Here is a 17179-nt window from a genome sequence, read left to right as displayed (position 1 = left end):
AAGAACCGATTCACAAAAATGAATCTAACGTCTACGCTGTTTCCTCCACGACGGCAGAGTGCGCGCTTGCCCGCATCACCACACACTGCCATTTTTTCTACGATGTCAGAGTTGAGGCTGCACTGACAACAACGTGCATCTGTTGTGAATGTATATGCCGCAAATGATAATTTACCTCATATAAAAAGGAGACAAAACGCGGCAAGGTAAGTATTACTAATTGTTATGTCTTTATATAAAAACAACTAACGTTAGATTTGCGGCGTACATCTTTCAGACATACGCTGTCTTGATTTGTGCCAGTTTCTTTTGTATTTTGTAATCATAAGAATTATTCTGATGTTGAAAGTATTTGTTTAACGTGTGTTTTGGACATTTTCCCTGGTATTTTTGGAATTACGTTTTAGTACCATCATGTAAATAGCATGGTACATCAATATGGTAATCACTCAGTACCATGGAAACACTTCACTACATTTAAAGTTGACAGGATGTCTTATTTTAGTGATTGCCATCAAATCAATTAGTCTAACATAAAGTACAAAACTGTTTCAGATCTCATCTTGTTGAAAGCATCTGCCCAAAATGAGAAACCTCAGTCTGCTGCAGCGCTTCAGATGTGTGGATCTTTCTATCCTGGGATCCCCACAGTGTTTCACCATCAGGAGTGAGACTGGAACTGTACTGGTGGCCTCTGAGCTTGCCATCACAGAATTCGACCCTCGGACCGAAGAGGTATTCCTAGAATAAATTAATGTTTTCATAGAAGTTCAAATCCCAGAAAGGTATACTTTGGTACACTGTCTCTGTACAAAATTAGTTTATATTAATCTTGCTGTATATTGTGCTTTTGTAGGTTTATAAAGAGGTTTCGCTGACGGCAGAGGGCTATCTCCCAGAGGACGGTAGTGGAGTTGTGGTGGCGATACAAGATCTGCCAGATCAGGAGTCAGTGTGTGTGGCCACTGCCAATGGTGATGTCATTCTCTACAACCTCAACACCAGTCAGGTGATCATCCATTTGTTCTAAATGGCTTGATGATTGATTTAAAAATGATTGCAAAATGAATCTGTAAAGTCTATGTGTTCTTGTTGTACTTTCTAATGAACAATATTAATTTCTGTCTCACAGTTAGAATGTGTTGGCAGTGTGGAAAGCGGTCTAACTGGCATGACGTGGAGCCCAGATCAAGAGCTCGTGACTCTGACCACAGGTCTGTATCACTAGCAGTGCTATTTTAATATCCTTGAGATATTATTATAGTTTTCATTAATATTTTGATTTAGTTTTATTTGTATCTATTTTTACTTTCAGTCAAGGTTTTAGTACTTGTGTGCAGGGCTCAAATTGAGGGGGGATACGGGGGGATGACATCCCCCGTGTTTAAAAAAAAAAAAATACAAAAAGCATCCCCTCAGTAGAACCACCATCTCCGCTTACCATCCTTTTTAGATTAAAATGCTGTGTATTCTGTAAAACCTATCGTGCAAATGATAAAATTCTCTACGTATAATAATTTGTAATGTAAATAACGGTGATTGGCCAATCAGAGCTTGGTAATAAGGAGCTGCATGCTTGCTTACGCATGTTGTCATCATTTTTCGCGGAAAATATTTTAAGTGCAACTTCTGACGTTCTTTAAAAAGTCCAAAAGCATTCATTGCATGATGAAGCCAATTAGAATGCAGTTAGAATGCCTCTATAATTCAAATAATGAAAGGAAAAATATTCCTGTGACAGTTTTTTTATCTTTGTATGATATAGTTAAGTAACATCACACAAGAATCAGCAAGTGTGAGAGATTGCTAATGTTAAAGTAATTATATATAGCAGTTCAACAGACAAGTAAGAAGTTAATTGAGTGAGTTACATTTTAGACACGTTTTGTCTTTTTTCCTCTTTTGGAAATTAAATTAATTAAATAGTTCCAAACGAAGCCGGAGCAGAGCTGTTGCGCGAATATATCCTGAAGGAGTCTTTTTTTGAACGAGTTGAGTGAGCCGATTATTCAGTGAAGACAGTCAACTTGCTTTGATCCCAATCGAATCAGCCATTTTAAAAGAATTGTTTGATTGAAAGATTCAATGAAGCATTTATTAAAACAGACACCTGCCGTATTTATCATATATTTATTTATCCATGACAAGCCTAAACCAGCTGATAAACACACTTAATTATAATATTAATTATTGTTATCAACAAAACCCCCCCCCCAAAATATTATAGAATTTTTGACAATGACCCACATCCCTAAATAAGGGGCATCATTTAGGTAATTTGGCACACAGACACAGATTGTGTGCATGCAAGTGTTGGTTTTGGGAAGACCAAATGTCTCCACACACACATCCAAAAGGTAAAACTTTTGACTTTTCAGGCCCCACAAGGAAAACAGCTCATAAACCGTAGTTCATTCAATAAATCTTATTTTTGTTAAATAAAAATGTTAGACAAATTTTGTAATCATTTGTAATCACAGGAATAAATTAGATTTTAAAATATATTACAAATACAAATAGAAAACAGTTATTTTAAATAGCAAAAATATTTCCAAATTTTACTGTCTTTGCTGTACTTTGCATCAAATAGAGGCAGGCTTGGTGAGCAAAAGAAACTTTAAAAAATTTTTAAATCTTACTGTCCAAAAACTTTTGACTGGTCTTGTATATCCATTTCGAAGGGTGTAATGCGGTTTCATTCTTTCTCATTGTGTCTGTTTGTATGTCAGGTCAGGAGACCATTATCATGATGACCAAGGACTTTGAGCCGATAACCGAGGTGGCGATCAATCAGGATGACTTTGGCGAAGGTATAATTCAGTATTCAATTACCTCTTAATATCATGCTTTCATGCAGGTGGCTACTGTGACTGACTGGCCATTTTTTTTTCTGTGCATCAGATAAGTTCATCACAGTGGGTTGGGGGAAGAAGGAGACTCAGTTTCATGGCTCTGAGGGCAAACAGGCCGCCCAGCGGAAAGCAGCGGTAGGTTTTTGTTCAGTTTAGCATTGTTCTGCTTTACCAAATCAACCGACAGATAGGAAGTATGATACTGACCTGAGGATCATCAGCAGGTCACTGGCATTTCAGCCTTGTTTGAATATGGTCCTTCTTCTCACCTAGTTATCTATTTTCACAGGAAGTGCAGCCTGCCCTGCCATGGGATGACAGGAAGCCAAGAATCACTTGGCGTGGTGATGGGCAATTCTTTGCTGTCAGTGCTGTTTGTCCTCAGACAGGTGAGAATTTTACTTTGTTAATTTCAATTACATTAAAAGTTGTGACGGTTAATATTATACATCATTCCTGTAGCTCAAAGGGATAGTTCACCCAAAAATTAATGAATTACTCCCCCCTTTTATCATTCCAAACCCATAAAACCTTCAGAACGCAAATAAACCACACTAACAACACCAAGGTCTTGTGTTTGATTGGCAAAGTATGTAAGAACTGATAAAATGTGTATCTTGAAAGTCACTTTGGATGATAGTGTCTGCCAAATACATTAATGTGAATGTAAAATATAGCTGCTTTTCATTTCAGGTGCTCGAAAGGTTCGAATCTGGAACCGAGAGTGTGTCCTGCAGGCCACCAGCGAGGTTGTAAACGGTCTGGAACAGCCTCTCTGCTGGAAGTAAGATATTCTGAATGTCTTTTAACTTCGTCTCTTTGTTTTGTTTTTACCTTTCGTTTTCTTTTGACTTAGTTTTGAGTCTTACAGATGTGATGAGAACTGACACCAATGGATTTTTTTCTTCTAGACCCTCTGGCAGCCTGATCGCTTCAACACAGCGGCACCCTAACAAACACAATGTGGTGTTTATGGAAAAGAACGGCCTGTTGCATGGAGATTTTACTCTGCCTTTTGGAAAGGAACAGGTCAAGGTAAATCTTAGCTCCTCTGTATATGTTATTGTCAAAGATCTGAAATATAAGTAAAGGTGCATGCTGATGGTTTGTGTGTTTTTCTCAGGTGAAGGAGCTGCTGTGGAACAGCGACTCTACTGTTTTGGCTGTTTGGATGGAGGACCTGAAACCTGGAGAGAACGACCATCCCAACACATACAGTAAGATGCAAATCAGACTGCTTTGCATATTCCCTGATGGGTCCAGTAACGATCAGTGTTGCTAATTAGGGCTGCATGGTTATCAAATTGCAAAGGCTGCAATTGAATTGCATAAATATATGCTCAGTAAATACTACTCTACATGAACTCCATCTTTTTGTTTTAAACATCTGACCTCTTTCTTTCACAGTTCAGCTGTGGACAGTTGGGAATTACCACTGGTATCTAAAGCAGAGTTTGCATTTTGGCAATGAGCCCCTCAGGGCTCCAGTGTGTGTGTGTTGGGATCCAGAGAAGCCCTTGCGTCTCCACCTCTTGACTCGAGGATGGGCGAGCTACACCTACGACTGGGGCTGGAGCACACAGCGCAGTCATGGTACAGATTGCTGTGACAATGCCAATGTGGCAGTGATTGATGGAGGTAGGCGTGGCCATTGTCTAACTTAAGAATAATTGATAAATCTACTTTAATACATAGACACTGTATCTAAGATTTAGTTTTAAATCATTTATTGAGTAAAAAAGGTTTTTGAGAGAGAATGATTTCAGTTTATTTAACTAACGTGTTTTGCAGAAAAAGTCCTGGTGACGACATTCCGCCAGTGTGTGATCCCTCCACCTATGTGTGCTTTTGAACTTCAACTTCCTGTTCCAGTCAACTTGGTCACCTTCCATTCTCAAGCCCAGAGGACCAATGAGCTGGCTGCTCTCACGGCCGACGGGCATATTTATGTGTATGGTCAAGGTGAGTCATGTAATTTGAATTTTGATTCAAACATTACGTTGTTTAGGATTTCTCAATTGCATTTCTTATATTCAGGTGGTGGAGTTGAAAATGGAGGTGTATCTGGGGTAGCCGGCTTTAAAGTCATCTCAGCACCATTAGTCTTAAGAAAGACTTACAGGTACAGATGATTTTTTTGAGTTTGACTGTTGATTGTTTCTCCAATCTTTATTTAACAAGAAAGTGTCACTAAATAATTAATGTTATTTGAATGGTAGTGTAGCTGAACAAGTTGCTGAAAAAGCAATTACCTTTTTTTGTAACATTATAAATGCCACTGTTGATCAATTGAATGCATTATTTGCTGAATAAAGGTATTTATTTTTTTAAAGGGGTCATCGGATGCCCATTTTCCACAAGTTGATATGATTCTTTAGGGTCTTAATGAAAAGTTTATAATATACTTCTCAATGGTAGTGTAAAACAACACCCTTTTTACCTTGCCAAAATCAGCTCTGCAAAAATCATCCCATTCTGGTCGAGGCTGCTTTAAATTCAAATTAGCTCTGCTCGCCCCGCCCCTCTCTTTTCTCTGTGGAGTGACGAGCCTGTTTACTTTAGCCACATTTAGCCACGTTTAGCCGCTAAACTTGCTAACTAGCACATTATTAGGAAAGGCGATCGCCACAATGACAGGCATCTGACAATGGCTCGATTTGAAAAAGGGGATGTTATTTTTACAGATTAATTAAAAACCACTGCATGGATTTTTACAGATTAATTAAAAGTGAATTTAGCATCCGATGACCCCCATCAAAAAATCTTACTTTTGTGGTCTACAAACAGTATATTACATTTACTGTGTTTACTGTCATTATTTTATTTTATTGTATTTTATTTTCTCACATTTTATGGATTTTTTTGCTCATTTTTTTCTGTCAATTTCTCATTCAGGCAAGCATATTTATTCAGAATGTCACTACTTCTGATGCATGTATTCTGATGCAGATGTTTTCTCTGCGTCTACAGGATCGCCATGGTTCAGGAGGAACCTCTGACGCTGCGCTTGCTGCTGTGGTTAAGTGAGGATTTGTTTTTGGCTGTGGCCCACGGAAGACGCATGACCCGTCTGCTGAAACTCACCCCTTTAGACAGCCAGGACCCCAAGGACACGCTGGAGATCAGGTACTGTCGCTAAAATAACAAACTCCTCTGGTCTTGTCCATATTTGTATTCAGCGCTGCTCACGCAAAGACAGACTGATCTAATGAGCATAGACATTAGCTCAGGGGCTGGGAATTGTTACAACTTGAATTTTTTAAACTTTGCACTTGATGCAGTCTCTTTTTCTTAAAATTTTGGTGTTGGTCATTTCTCAGGTCAGACGTTCCAGTGGATGGTTTTGTGATCAGTTTGTGTCACAGCCTCAGAAGTGGCACCGTGACCCTGCAACTTGATGACGGACAGATCCGAAAAGTTCACATGGGTCTGTCGGACTGACTAATTATAACAGAAACTGAATTTGGCTACTACACAGATTTTATCACTTGTTTTGTGTTTTTTTTTTTAATCAATCACACATAGAAGGACTTCTGTTAATGCTAGAATTTTCCTTATAGACTCATCAGAGCTCAGTCTAACAGAATGGAAGGATTCTTCTGGTAATACCATCAACTTTCCCCGGCCTTGTGTTCAGACGGCACTATGTACCCTCAGCGGAGAGGTAAATATATATAGTCTCCATCCATCATGCTTTGCCCTTCACTTTTAATAAATCCTTCATATGTATTTGTCTTTTAATAGGAACATTTGATAGGCCTTACAGAGAGATCTCACCTGTACATCGGCGATTCACTGGTAAGTGTGAGGACCCCAAAAATGATATAAGGATATAGATTACGTTACATTTAGTGTGTTAGTGCCAAATTCCTGCCAGGTGGTTACCGGAGTGTCTCTTTCACAGGTGGCCTCCAATATCTCCTCGTTTGTAGTTTATGACGACTTCCTCCTGCTCACCACACACTCTCACATGTGCCACTGTCTCAACCTCAGCACGCTTTCTATTAAAGGTACATGTAAATGCATCATAGAGATAAAATAAGTTAATATATATATTATAAAAAGTACACTGCCATTCAAAAGTTTGGGATCAGTAAGATTTGCTTGCAGAAGAGTTGCTGCATTTACTGCATTTACTTCATTAAAAATACAAGAAAAGTGAATATTTTAAAATATTATTAGATTTTAAAATAATGGTTTTCTGTTTTAATATATTTTAAAATATAATTTATGTGATGAGTTTTTTTATCAGCCATTACTCCATGTGTATTCAGTGTCACATCATCCCTCAAAAATCATTCTAATATGTTAATTTATTACTTTTATTATTAATGTTGTAAACAGTTGTGCTGCATTATAATTTTTTTGGAACCTGTGATTCAGGATTCTTTGAATAAAAAGAACAGCATTTCTTTAAAATAGAAATATTTTCTAACAATATAAGTCTTTGTTATCACTTTTGATCAATTAAACATGTCCTTGCAGAATAAAAGTATTAATTTCTTTAAAAAAAATGAAAAAAATATATACTGACCACAAACTTTTATAAAGTAGTGTATATTGTAATATAAACAATAAATAATAAAACAATATGATTTATATTGTTACAAAAGATTTATATTTTAAATAAATGCTTTTGTTTTAAATAAATGTTTTTTGACTTTTAATTTATTAAAGAATTCTGAAAAAAGTATCACAGGCTCCAACAAAATATTAAACAGCACAACTGTTTCCAGCATCAATAATAAACCAGCATGATTTCTGAAAGATCATGTGACACTGAAGACTTGAGTAATGATGCTGAAAATGTAGATTTGCATCACAGGAATAAGTTATATTTAAAAATATATTTAAATAGAAATCAGTTATTTTGCACTGAAATAATATTTCACAATATTACAGTTTTTTTCTGGATTTTTGATCAAATCAATGCAGCCTTTATGAGCATAAGAAACTTCATTAAGAAAGCATTAAAAATCTTACTGATCCCAAACTTTTGAATGACAGTGTATATTATTCGCTACCATTCAAAAGTGGATCAGTACAATTATTTTTTATACTTTTATTTAGTAAGGATGCGTTAAATTGATTAAAAAATGCTGTTTATTCAAACTTTCTTTTCATCAAAGAATCCTGATGCATAAAAATGCATCAGTTTCCACAAAAATATTAAGCAGCACAATTTTTTCATTGACGATAATAAAAAATGTTTCTTGAGACACCAAATCAGCATATTAGAATGATTTCTGAAGGATGATGTTACACTGTGCTAAAATAAATTACATTTGTAAATATTAAAAGTTGTAATAATATTTTGCAATATTACAGTTATTACTGTATTTTTGTTATAGAAGAAATGCAGCCTTGATAAGCCTAAGAAACAATCCCAAACTTTTAAACAGCACTGTATTGTAATACAATGTTAATGCGACATGTATTTCATAAATATAGAAATATTTAGATGTAAATATACATGTATGATGTTATTGGTGTCCCGTGCAGGTCTGCAGTCAGCTCTGAGCTCAGAAGCTAATCAGAATGATGAGACTGTACGAAAGGTAGAACGAGGCTCTCGTATCGTTTCTGTGGTTCCTCAGGACACCAGACTCATCCTGCAGGTGAACAGAACATGGTTCTTTTTGTTCATGTTCATATGATTATTTATTGTGAAAGAAAATTTGATTTCAACTGTTGATTTGTTTGTTTTTCAGATGCCACGAGGGAATCTGGAAACCATCCATCATCGAGCTCTTGTGCTTGCTCAGCTCAGAAAGTGGCTTGATGGGTATTTTGCATTTAGAAAATCACCAGTCAATGCTACATATACAAAAAGAATACTGACCTTTTTTGAAGGAAATTGATTTGAATCATTTTGCTGTGTTGTTTGTTTCAGTCTCAGATTTAAAGATGCTTTCGAGTGCATGAGGAAGCTGCGGATCAACCTCAACCTCATTTATGACCACAATCCAACTGTGAGTGACCTCACTCTGTTGTCATTTCCTTTTACAATAACATCTAAACACTTTCTTCTATACCATGGATTGAATTTCTTTTTCAGTTAATAGTGAATTCCCATCCCATGATTCCTCTCACAGGTGTTTCTTGACAACATTGAGATGTTCCTGAGTCAGATCGACTCCATTAACTACATCAACTTGTTCCTCACTGAACTCAAGTAAGCCTTTAATGCAGAGGCATTGATTAAATCTCTTTTGATGCTCTTTTTGTTTTTAATTTAAGTATTTTTCCATTCTTAGAGAGGAAGACACCACTACAACAATGTACCAATGTCCTTCACGCTCAGCCTCCAGTTCTGTCTCAGGTAAAGGAGGAAAGAAGGTGGACATCGTCTGTGATGCTTTACGGGCAACAATGGAGACTCTCGACCCGCAGAAGTCAGTTCCTCATTTAGAAATGTTACTTATGTCTCATAAGTTGCAGGAAGTGTAGTATAGCTTTTCTACTTCTCGAATGAGATAAGATTACATTTCGCACTTGATGTACATCAAGCCCTGATCTTCCTCCTCTAAGATGCTTTCATCTGTACACAGGTATTGTTTATGTATTCTGACATCACATGTGAGAAAAACTACACCTGAACTGGAAATCGCTCTACAGAAGGTCCATGAGTTACGAGGTGAGTCTTGTTGCACTCCTAATAAAGCCTAATAAGAAAATGGGTTCAATTATGTGTCCATTACATCTGTGTGTTTTTGTGCTTAGTGAACCCACCAAGTGGCAGCAACAGTGTGAGCGCAGAGGAAGCCCTGAAGTATCTTCTCTTCCTCGTCAACGTGAATGAGCTGTATGAACACTCCCTCGGCACCTACGATTTTGACCTAGTGCTCATGGTGGCTGAAAAATCCCAGAAGGTCAGTTGGAGGATTCCAACCTTGATGTATCTTAAAGGGATAGTTCACTCAAAAATGAAAATTACCCCATGGTTTACTCACCCTCAAGGCTTCCTAGGTGTATATGACTTTCTTCTTTTAGATTAGTACAATTGGAGTTATATGAAAAAGTGTCTTGGCTCCTTCAGGCTTTATAATGGCAGTGAATGGCTGTTGAGATATTGAAGTGCAAGTGCATATATATATATATATCATAAAAAGTACTCCACATGGCTCTGGGGGTTAATAAAGGCCTTCTTAAATGAAGCAATGTGTTTGTGTAATAAAAATGATCCATATTTAAAATGTTATAAACCATAATTTCTATGTTATGCCAACTGTCGTACAGTCTTTCACAAGAGAGTGACGTTCCAGCAGATGACGTAGGATGTAGGTTAACATGGTGATGAACACTAAAGGTTTGTACAGAGATTTATAAAGAAAAAATTTCACTTAAAGAGGCCTTTATTAACCTCTTGAAGCCATGTGGAGTACATTTTTTGACGGATGGATGCACTTTATTGGACTTCTAAAAATCAACAGACATTCACTGGCATTATAAAGCTTGGAAGAGCAAGGACACCTTTTTGAGTATAACTAATTTGTCTGAAAGAAGAATGTCGTATACAGCTAGGATGGTTTCAGGTTGAATAAATCATGTGGTAATTTAAATTTTTTTGGTGAACCATTTAAAGTAAATTAAAGTAATGAATAAAATTAGTTTTCACATATGAGCTGCCTTTTCTAATATTTGTATAACTTTATTAAATTATTGTATATTACAAGATGAACAATATTATTCAGTAAATACATAATGAATTTAATTGAGAAATTTATAGTATTATAGTGTTATATTATGTTATTAATATAACTAATACAATTCAATAAATACAATTTCATAAATTCATAATTATATTATATTATGTACATTTTTAAAAACATATTAAATAAAGAAAATATTTTCACATAGCTGCCATTTTTAATATTTGTATTTCTTTATTAAATTATTATATTACACATTGAACAAATGCAGTTCAGTAAATAATGAATTTAATTTAGAAATGTATAGTATTATAGTTTTATATTAATATAACTAATAAAATTCAATAAATACAATTTCATAACTTCATATTATATTATATTATATAATTTTTTTTGAATATATTAAATAAATATATATTTTTATTTTTTATATATAAGCTGCCATTTGTAATATTTGTATTGCTTTATTACATTTTTTATATAATACAAGTTGAACAAATACAATTCAGTAAATACAGAATAAATTTAATTTAGAAATTTATATTATTAAAGTGTTATGTTATTAATATAACTAATAAAATACAATAAACACAATTTCATAATTTCAAATAAATTATTATATAATATATTATATTATATTATATATTATTATATATTCATCATTTCACATACAAAATTTGTATGAAATACAAATACAAGTTAGTAAAAAAAATAAATAAATAAAATTCATAATTTTACAGATAAGTAGCCATTGCACATTGTTTTGTTATATTAAAAAAATATAATATTGAAAATGGGGAAAAAAATTGCAGTTGCATTATTTTATATTATAAAAATGAATGTACATTTTGTAAATAGAAATTGAAATATATTGCAAATAGAAATTGGCCATTAATCGAAATTGCATTGTAACACTACAACAGACATTTCCCATGTAGACAGCTTTTCTGACAGTGAAATTGGTCTAGTTTTAGCACGTCTTTTGTAGACACTGTTTTGCAGTGGTTTATATTTCTTTTTTTTTTTTTTTTTTTTTTTTTTCCTCAAACATGTAGGATCCTAAAGAGTACTTGCCATTTCTGAACATGCTGAAAACCCTGGAGCCGAACTACCAGCGCTACACTATCGATAAACACCTCAAGAGATACAGGAAGGCCTTACATCACCTCAGCAAGTGTGGTAAGAACCCTGTTCGACATCCATGAGCAATCCAACAGCAAATTTCCTCTGATTTTATTTACTCCCTTTCACCATCTGTTTGGTTCTCATGTTCTACCTCATATTTTTCAGGTAAAGAACACTTCACAGAGGTGTTAAACTTGGTAAAGGATCAGAGACTGTACAGTGATGCTCTTGAGCTCTATCCTTCAGACAGTGAGCAATACAAGGCAAGTTATATGTTATAAAGCTCCATATTTGCCTGAATTTTGCAAACAAAAATATTACCTATAAAGCAACAGCAGAACTGATTTAAATATTTAGCTTGTGTGGTAATGTCGCAATGATTACATGATCTTGACCCTTGACCCCTGTGATGTCATCAGACCCTGAGCGTGGCCTATGCCGAGCATCTAGTTGAGCAGCAGCAGGCGGAGCAGGCGGGACTGTTACTCTGGCGATGTGGAGAGAACGCCCGTGCCCTGCAGGCCTTCGTCAGCTGTACAAGCTGGAGAAATGCCCTCGCTGTGGCAACACACATCCCATTACCACCTGAACAGCTTGCACTGCTTGCCCGAGACCTGGCAGGTAGAGATCTCTGTCATGTACACGTGTTTCCTACTGAGATGATCAATATCCTTAAGCCATGTTATATGTCTGATGTTTTCAGAGAAACTTCTAGAGGCCAGAAGGCACACAGAAGCCGCCCTGTGTTTGGAACAGTATGCTATGGTACACTACATATTTCATAGTCGTCGTTGTTTTGTTCTCATCTGGTTCAAACAAGACTCTACAATACTGTTGTCTGCTCATACTTGTGTGTTGTCAGGATTGTGAAGAGGCCATCTCTGCTCTGATACAGGGAGCTGCATGGGAAGAAGCGCTGAGATTGGTGAGACTGTTCTTTCATCTGTGTCCTCCTTTACCAGTTATTATCATCATCAAAGTACCACGAGAGTGATTCGAAAGCATACGGAGTCATCTGCTCTCTATAGCTCCCGTGGTACTTTGATGTCACGAATCGGGTAAATTCAATAGCCCATTTATAAAGAGAACCATTATTAAATTGCTGAATGAATCACTATTTTGCACAAATCGAATGAATAAATGAATGAATGAATTGCTCAATGACTTATTCATAAAGACATTTACCGCCACCTAGTGCCAGTTTTAGTTTCTTAATTAGAGTATAATTTTATTTAAAAAATAATTTCATATTTACACTACAAGTCAAAAGTTTTTGGACAGTGTGATTTTTAATGCATTTTAAGGAAGGCTCTTCTTCTCACCAAGCCTGCATTTATTTGATCCAAAGTACAGCAAAAACAGTAAACTTATATATTTTTATAGTATTTTTACTATTTAAAATAACTGTTTTCTATTTGAATAGATCTTAAAATGTCATTTATTCCAGTGATTTCAAAGCTGAATTTTTAGCATCGTTACTCTAGTCTTCAGTGTCACATGATCCTTCAGAAATCATTCTAATATGCTAATTTGCTGGTCAAAATTATTATTATTATTATTGTTATTATTATTTTGAAAACAGCTGAATTGAATTTTTTTTCATGTTTCTTTGATGAATAGAAAGTTCAGAAGAACAGCTTTTATCTGAAATAGAAATCTTTTGTAACATTATAAATGTCTTTATCACCACTTTCGATCCACTTTCAATTATTATTAATAATAATAATAATGTTTCCTGAACAGCAAATCAGCATATTAGAATGATTTCTGAAGGATCATGTGGCACTGAAGACTGGAGTAATGATGCTAAAAATTGTCTTTGATCACAGAAATAAATTACATTTTAAAATATATTCAAATAGAAAGCAGCTATTTTAAATAGTAAAAATATTTCACAATATTACTGCTTTTACTGTATTTTGGATCAAATAAATGCAGGCTTGGTGAGCAAAAGAGACTTCTTTAAACAACATAAAAATCTTACTGTTCAAAAACTTTTGACAGGTAGTGTGAATATATATTATTTCATGGCTTTTTATTTTTAATGACCGAATAATACTAATAATAAATTGAATACTAATGTCTGTAATATTTAATTAATTTGTGTTATCTCTTATTTCAGATTTATTTGTACAACAGACAGGATATCATTGAGACTGATCTGAAGTCTGCTCTTCTAGATGGTAAACCATCATATCTTTATTTCTTTTGTCATTGACCTGTTTATGTTATATTTATTTTGTGCTGGGTCTTGTAATCCTGTAAATATGGTTACCTGTAGCTCACAGTAATCAGACGTCTTTCCTGGAGTCCCAGAAGGCTTTGTTCATCCGTCATAAAAACCGCCTTGCTGTGGTCCGAGAACTCAAAGCCAAGGCCAGACTGGAATTATTTGGTAAAAAAAAGTATTAATCAGATCCGTTTATATCATTAATTTTTTGTTGTAGATACTGGGTGTGTCTTTTTTTTTTTTTTTTTTTTTTTAATTTTTAAAAATAATTTCACTGATTATTTCTTGAATATTTTTTTAAATACATTTATTACACTAATAATCTTTGTTTATGTTAGTTAAGAAAAATACATTTGTTCATTGTTTGTTCACAGTGCGTAATAAATGCTGTAGAAGTATTTTTTGTTCTTAGTTCATGTTAACTAATGGAGCTTATTGTAAAGTGTTACCTTTTTTTTTTTGTTTTTGTTTTTTTTTTTTTTTAAGAGAGCTTTGATATTATAGTACTTTTTTATTGTTTTACTAAATCTCATGAAATGTTCAGTGATCAGTAGTACACTTTTGGTTTTAAACTACTTCCTGTTGCTCACTGACAGTCGCTTTGTGTTTCAGATGAGGATGGCCCTGACTGTGCAGACGCTGAGCTCTACTCAGAGGCCAGCAGCGTCTTGACCGGCAGCCATCTTGGCTCAAAATACTCACGCAGCAACTCTCGCATTTCATCGTGAGTGACATCACTGCTAACATAAACACACAAACACTTCACTGTTTTAGTGTGTCATGACCTGTCAGCAGCTCAGATGTTGAGGTTGAACTTTGTTAACTGATCTGCAGGAGGTCGTCTAAAAATCGTAGGAAAGCAGAGGGGAAGAAATACAGCCTGAAGGAGGGAAGCCCATTCGAGGACATCGCCCTCATGAACGCACTTATTCAAATCATCACCGTTGTTGATAAGATGAGAGGTGAGCTTAGGACACCGAATAACAAATACACATAATACTGGAAAGCATTGTTATACACTCATACATACATTTGTGTATTATATTTTATATATATATATATTATATTATATTATACATACATACATGCATACATACAAGCATATAATATTTATATATGAAGGGCCAAATGGGAAATACTTATATAATATCGGAAAATATACAGTTACAAGTCGGAATAAGTAAGTATATATAAAAAAATGTATATGTATATATATGTATATATATATGTATACAGAATTTACATGAATCTGATTAGTATCCTTATGAAGCTGTGTTCTGTATGTGTATGCACAACATGAGATTCACACTGAAGATTGTTCTTGTCTGACCCTGCAGAGGAAGTCCACAGCCTGCTTAAGGCTCTGGTGCTCTTCCAGTTCGATGGTCCGGCCAGCAGCCTGCAGAGAGACTACGGTGAGCTGCTTCAGCTCATGGAAACGGCCCTTCCTGAGATCTGGACTGAGAACCTGCAGCAGGGCCAAGCTCCTGTGAGTCATACACACTCCATTTTTTTTTTTTTTTTTTTTGAATATAGAATTTGAGATTAATGTAACTGATACTCAGATTTTTCTTAAAGGGGTCATCGGATGCAAAGTTCACTTTTTCATGTTGTTTGAACATTAATGTGTGTTGGCAGTGTATGTCCATGCAGTGGTTTTTAATTAATCTGTAAAAATAATATCCACTTTTTCAAATTGAGCCGCTCTCAGATGCCTGTCGTTGTGGCGTCACACCAACAGAGGCCACTCCCACAATAGTTGATCGACATGAGCGTCTTACCTCAGATCAGCTGTAACAGTCCAACCTCAATTGTTTCGATGCCGAAGCAGGAATGTAAGTTAGACAAGAATATCTCTGATTGAGCGATTGAGGTGTTGTGTTGCTGGATGTAATAATGAACATAGTGGTCGTCATTTACTCCCGACATCTGAGCTGCTGAAGATGCAGTAGATTACGTTTGTTTGTGAAGGGAATGCAGCTCCCGATCTACACAAATCCGTCTATCTTTGCGCGAATCATTTGTGATCCAGCTTCACCTACAGCAGAAGTGAGTATAAGGGTTTTTTTTAATGAATCTTTGCGATCACCTTTCCTTATAACGTGGTAGTGAGGAAGTTTAGTGGCTACATGCAGCTAAAGTAAACAGGCTCGTCACTCCACAGAGAGAAGAGAGGGGCGGGGCGAGCAGAGCTCATTTGCATTTAAAGGAACAATCCCTCAGAATGGGATGATTTTTGCACAGCTCATTTTGACAAGGTAAAAAAGGTGTTGTTTTATGCTACCATTGAAAATTTTTAACCAAAGTATATTATAGACTTTTCATTAAGACCCTAAAGAATCATATCAACTTGTGGAAAATGGGCATCCGATGACCCTTTTAAAGAACAGGTTACATGTTTGTCTTATTATTTGTTTAGTTTTCAAATATATTTACCATGTTAGTCAAGGTTTCTTGTGATTTGGTTTTCTATGCTTATTTGTCTTAATTAGAATTAGGATCTAAAAGGTACTTTTTTGTTTATATATTTGCCAAAGCCCATTTTTTAACAGTAAATTACAGTAGCACTTGGTGCTTGTTTATTTTGCTTAAACTTGCATGTTAAAGTCTTGAATTATTTCTTCTCTCTCCAGCTCACAGGTCCAAACTCAACAGCTAATAGCATTATGGCATCATTTCAGCAGCAGAGACCTGCTGTGCCCCAGCAAGGTGAGTACTTTCAGTGAGGATGCTTTCATTCATGTGATCCATTTTAAACTCATAATTATAATAACCCTGTTCACTCCTCAGGCACGGAAGTCCTGACTACTCCAAAGATGAGGAACACTGTCAAGTGGAAACTCAGCATTCTCAAATAGTTTGCATGTCTTTAGTGTTTTGGTAATTTTATGCAAATAAAATGTATTTTATGGGATATTACGGAAGAATAAAAAATTATAAAACACTTATTGTCTTTTGAGCTTCATTTGATAGCTATAGTTATCATTTAGTCTAATTATTTGGAGAAGTCCAATTCCAAAACAAAGATTCACATGTAATGTACTCACCCCATTGTCATCCAAGATGTTCATGTCTTTCTTTCTTCAGTCATAAAGAAATTATTTTTTGAGGAAAACATTTCAGCATTTTTCTTCATATAATGGACTGATATGGTGCCCTGATTTTGAACTTCCAAAATGCAGTTTAAATGCAGCTTCAAACGATCCCAAATGCGGTTGTAAACGATCTTAGCTGAGGAAGAAGGGTCTTATCTAGCATAATGATCTGTTATTTTCATAAAAATAATACAATTTATATACTTATAAAAATGTGATCAATGT

General features: G+C 35.2%; 1 protein-coding gene across 1 annotated transcript; it reads left to right on the top strand.

Annotated features, from left to right (window-relative positions):
* The first annotated feature begins 71 nt into the window (after window positions 1-71).
* elp1 (elongator acetyltransferase complex subunit 1) lies at window positions 72-16796 on the top strand. The gene is made up of 37 exons (XM_051128306.1): window positions 72-206; window positions 556-735; window positions 857-1009; window positions 1133-1214; window positions 2730-2810; window positions 2902-2987; window positions 3142-3241; window positions 3546-3636; window positions 3764-3887; window positions 3976-4069; window positions 4260-4490; window positions 4644-4814; window positions 4890-4974; window positions 5823-5978; window positions 6173-6279; window positions 6413-6516; window positions 6597-6650; window positions 6757-6862; window positions 8355-8470; window positions 8564-8637; window positions 8746-8824; window positions 8948-9027; window positions 9110-9247; window positions 9404-9489; window positions 9576-9724; window positions 11560-11683; window positions 11795-11892; window positions 12049-12250; window positions 12333-12394; window positions 12492-12554; window positions 13752-13812; window positions 13911-14024; window positions 14472-14583; window positions 14694-14821; window positions 15197-15348; window positions 16493-16568; window positions 16650-16796. The coding sequence occupies exons 2-37, from the start codon at window positions 586-588 to the stop codon at window positions 16715-16717; spliced, it is 3957 nt and encodes a 1318-aa protein (XP_050984263.1). The 5' UTR covers window positions 72-206; window positions 556-585; the 3' UTR covers window positions 16718-16796.
* Window positions 16797-17179: the final 383 nt, after the last annotated feature.

This window comes from Labeo rohita, chromosome 14 (assembly GCF_022985175.1).
Source record: "Labeo rohita strain BAU-BD-2019 chromosome 14, IGBB_LRoh.1.0, whole genome shotgun sequence".
NCBI classification, from domain to species: Eukaryota; Metazoa; Chordata; class Actinopteri; order Cypriniformes; family Cyprinidae; genus Labeo; species Labeo rohita.
The sequence above is the reverse complement of the archived record's forward strand: the minus strand, read 5'-3'. Positions and strand labels throughout refer to the sequence as shown.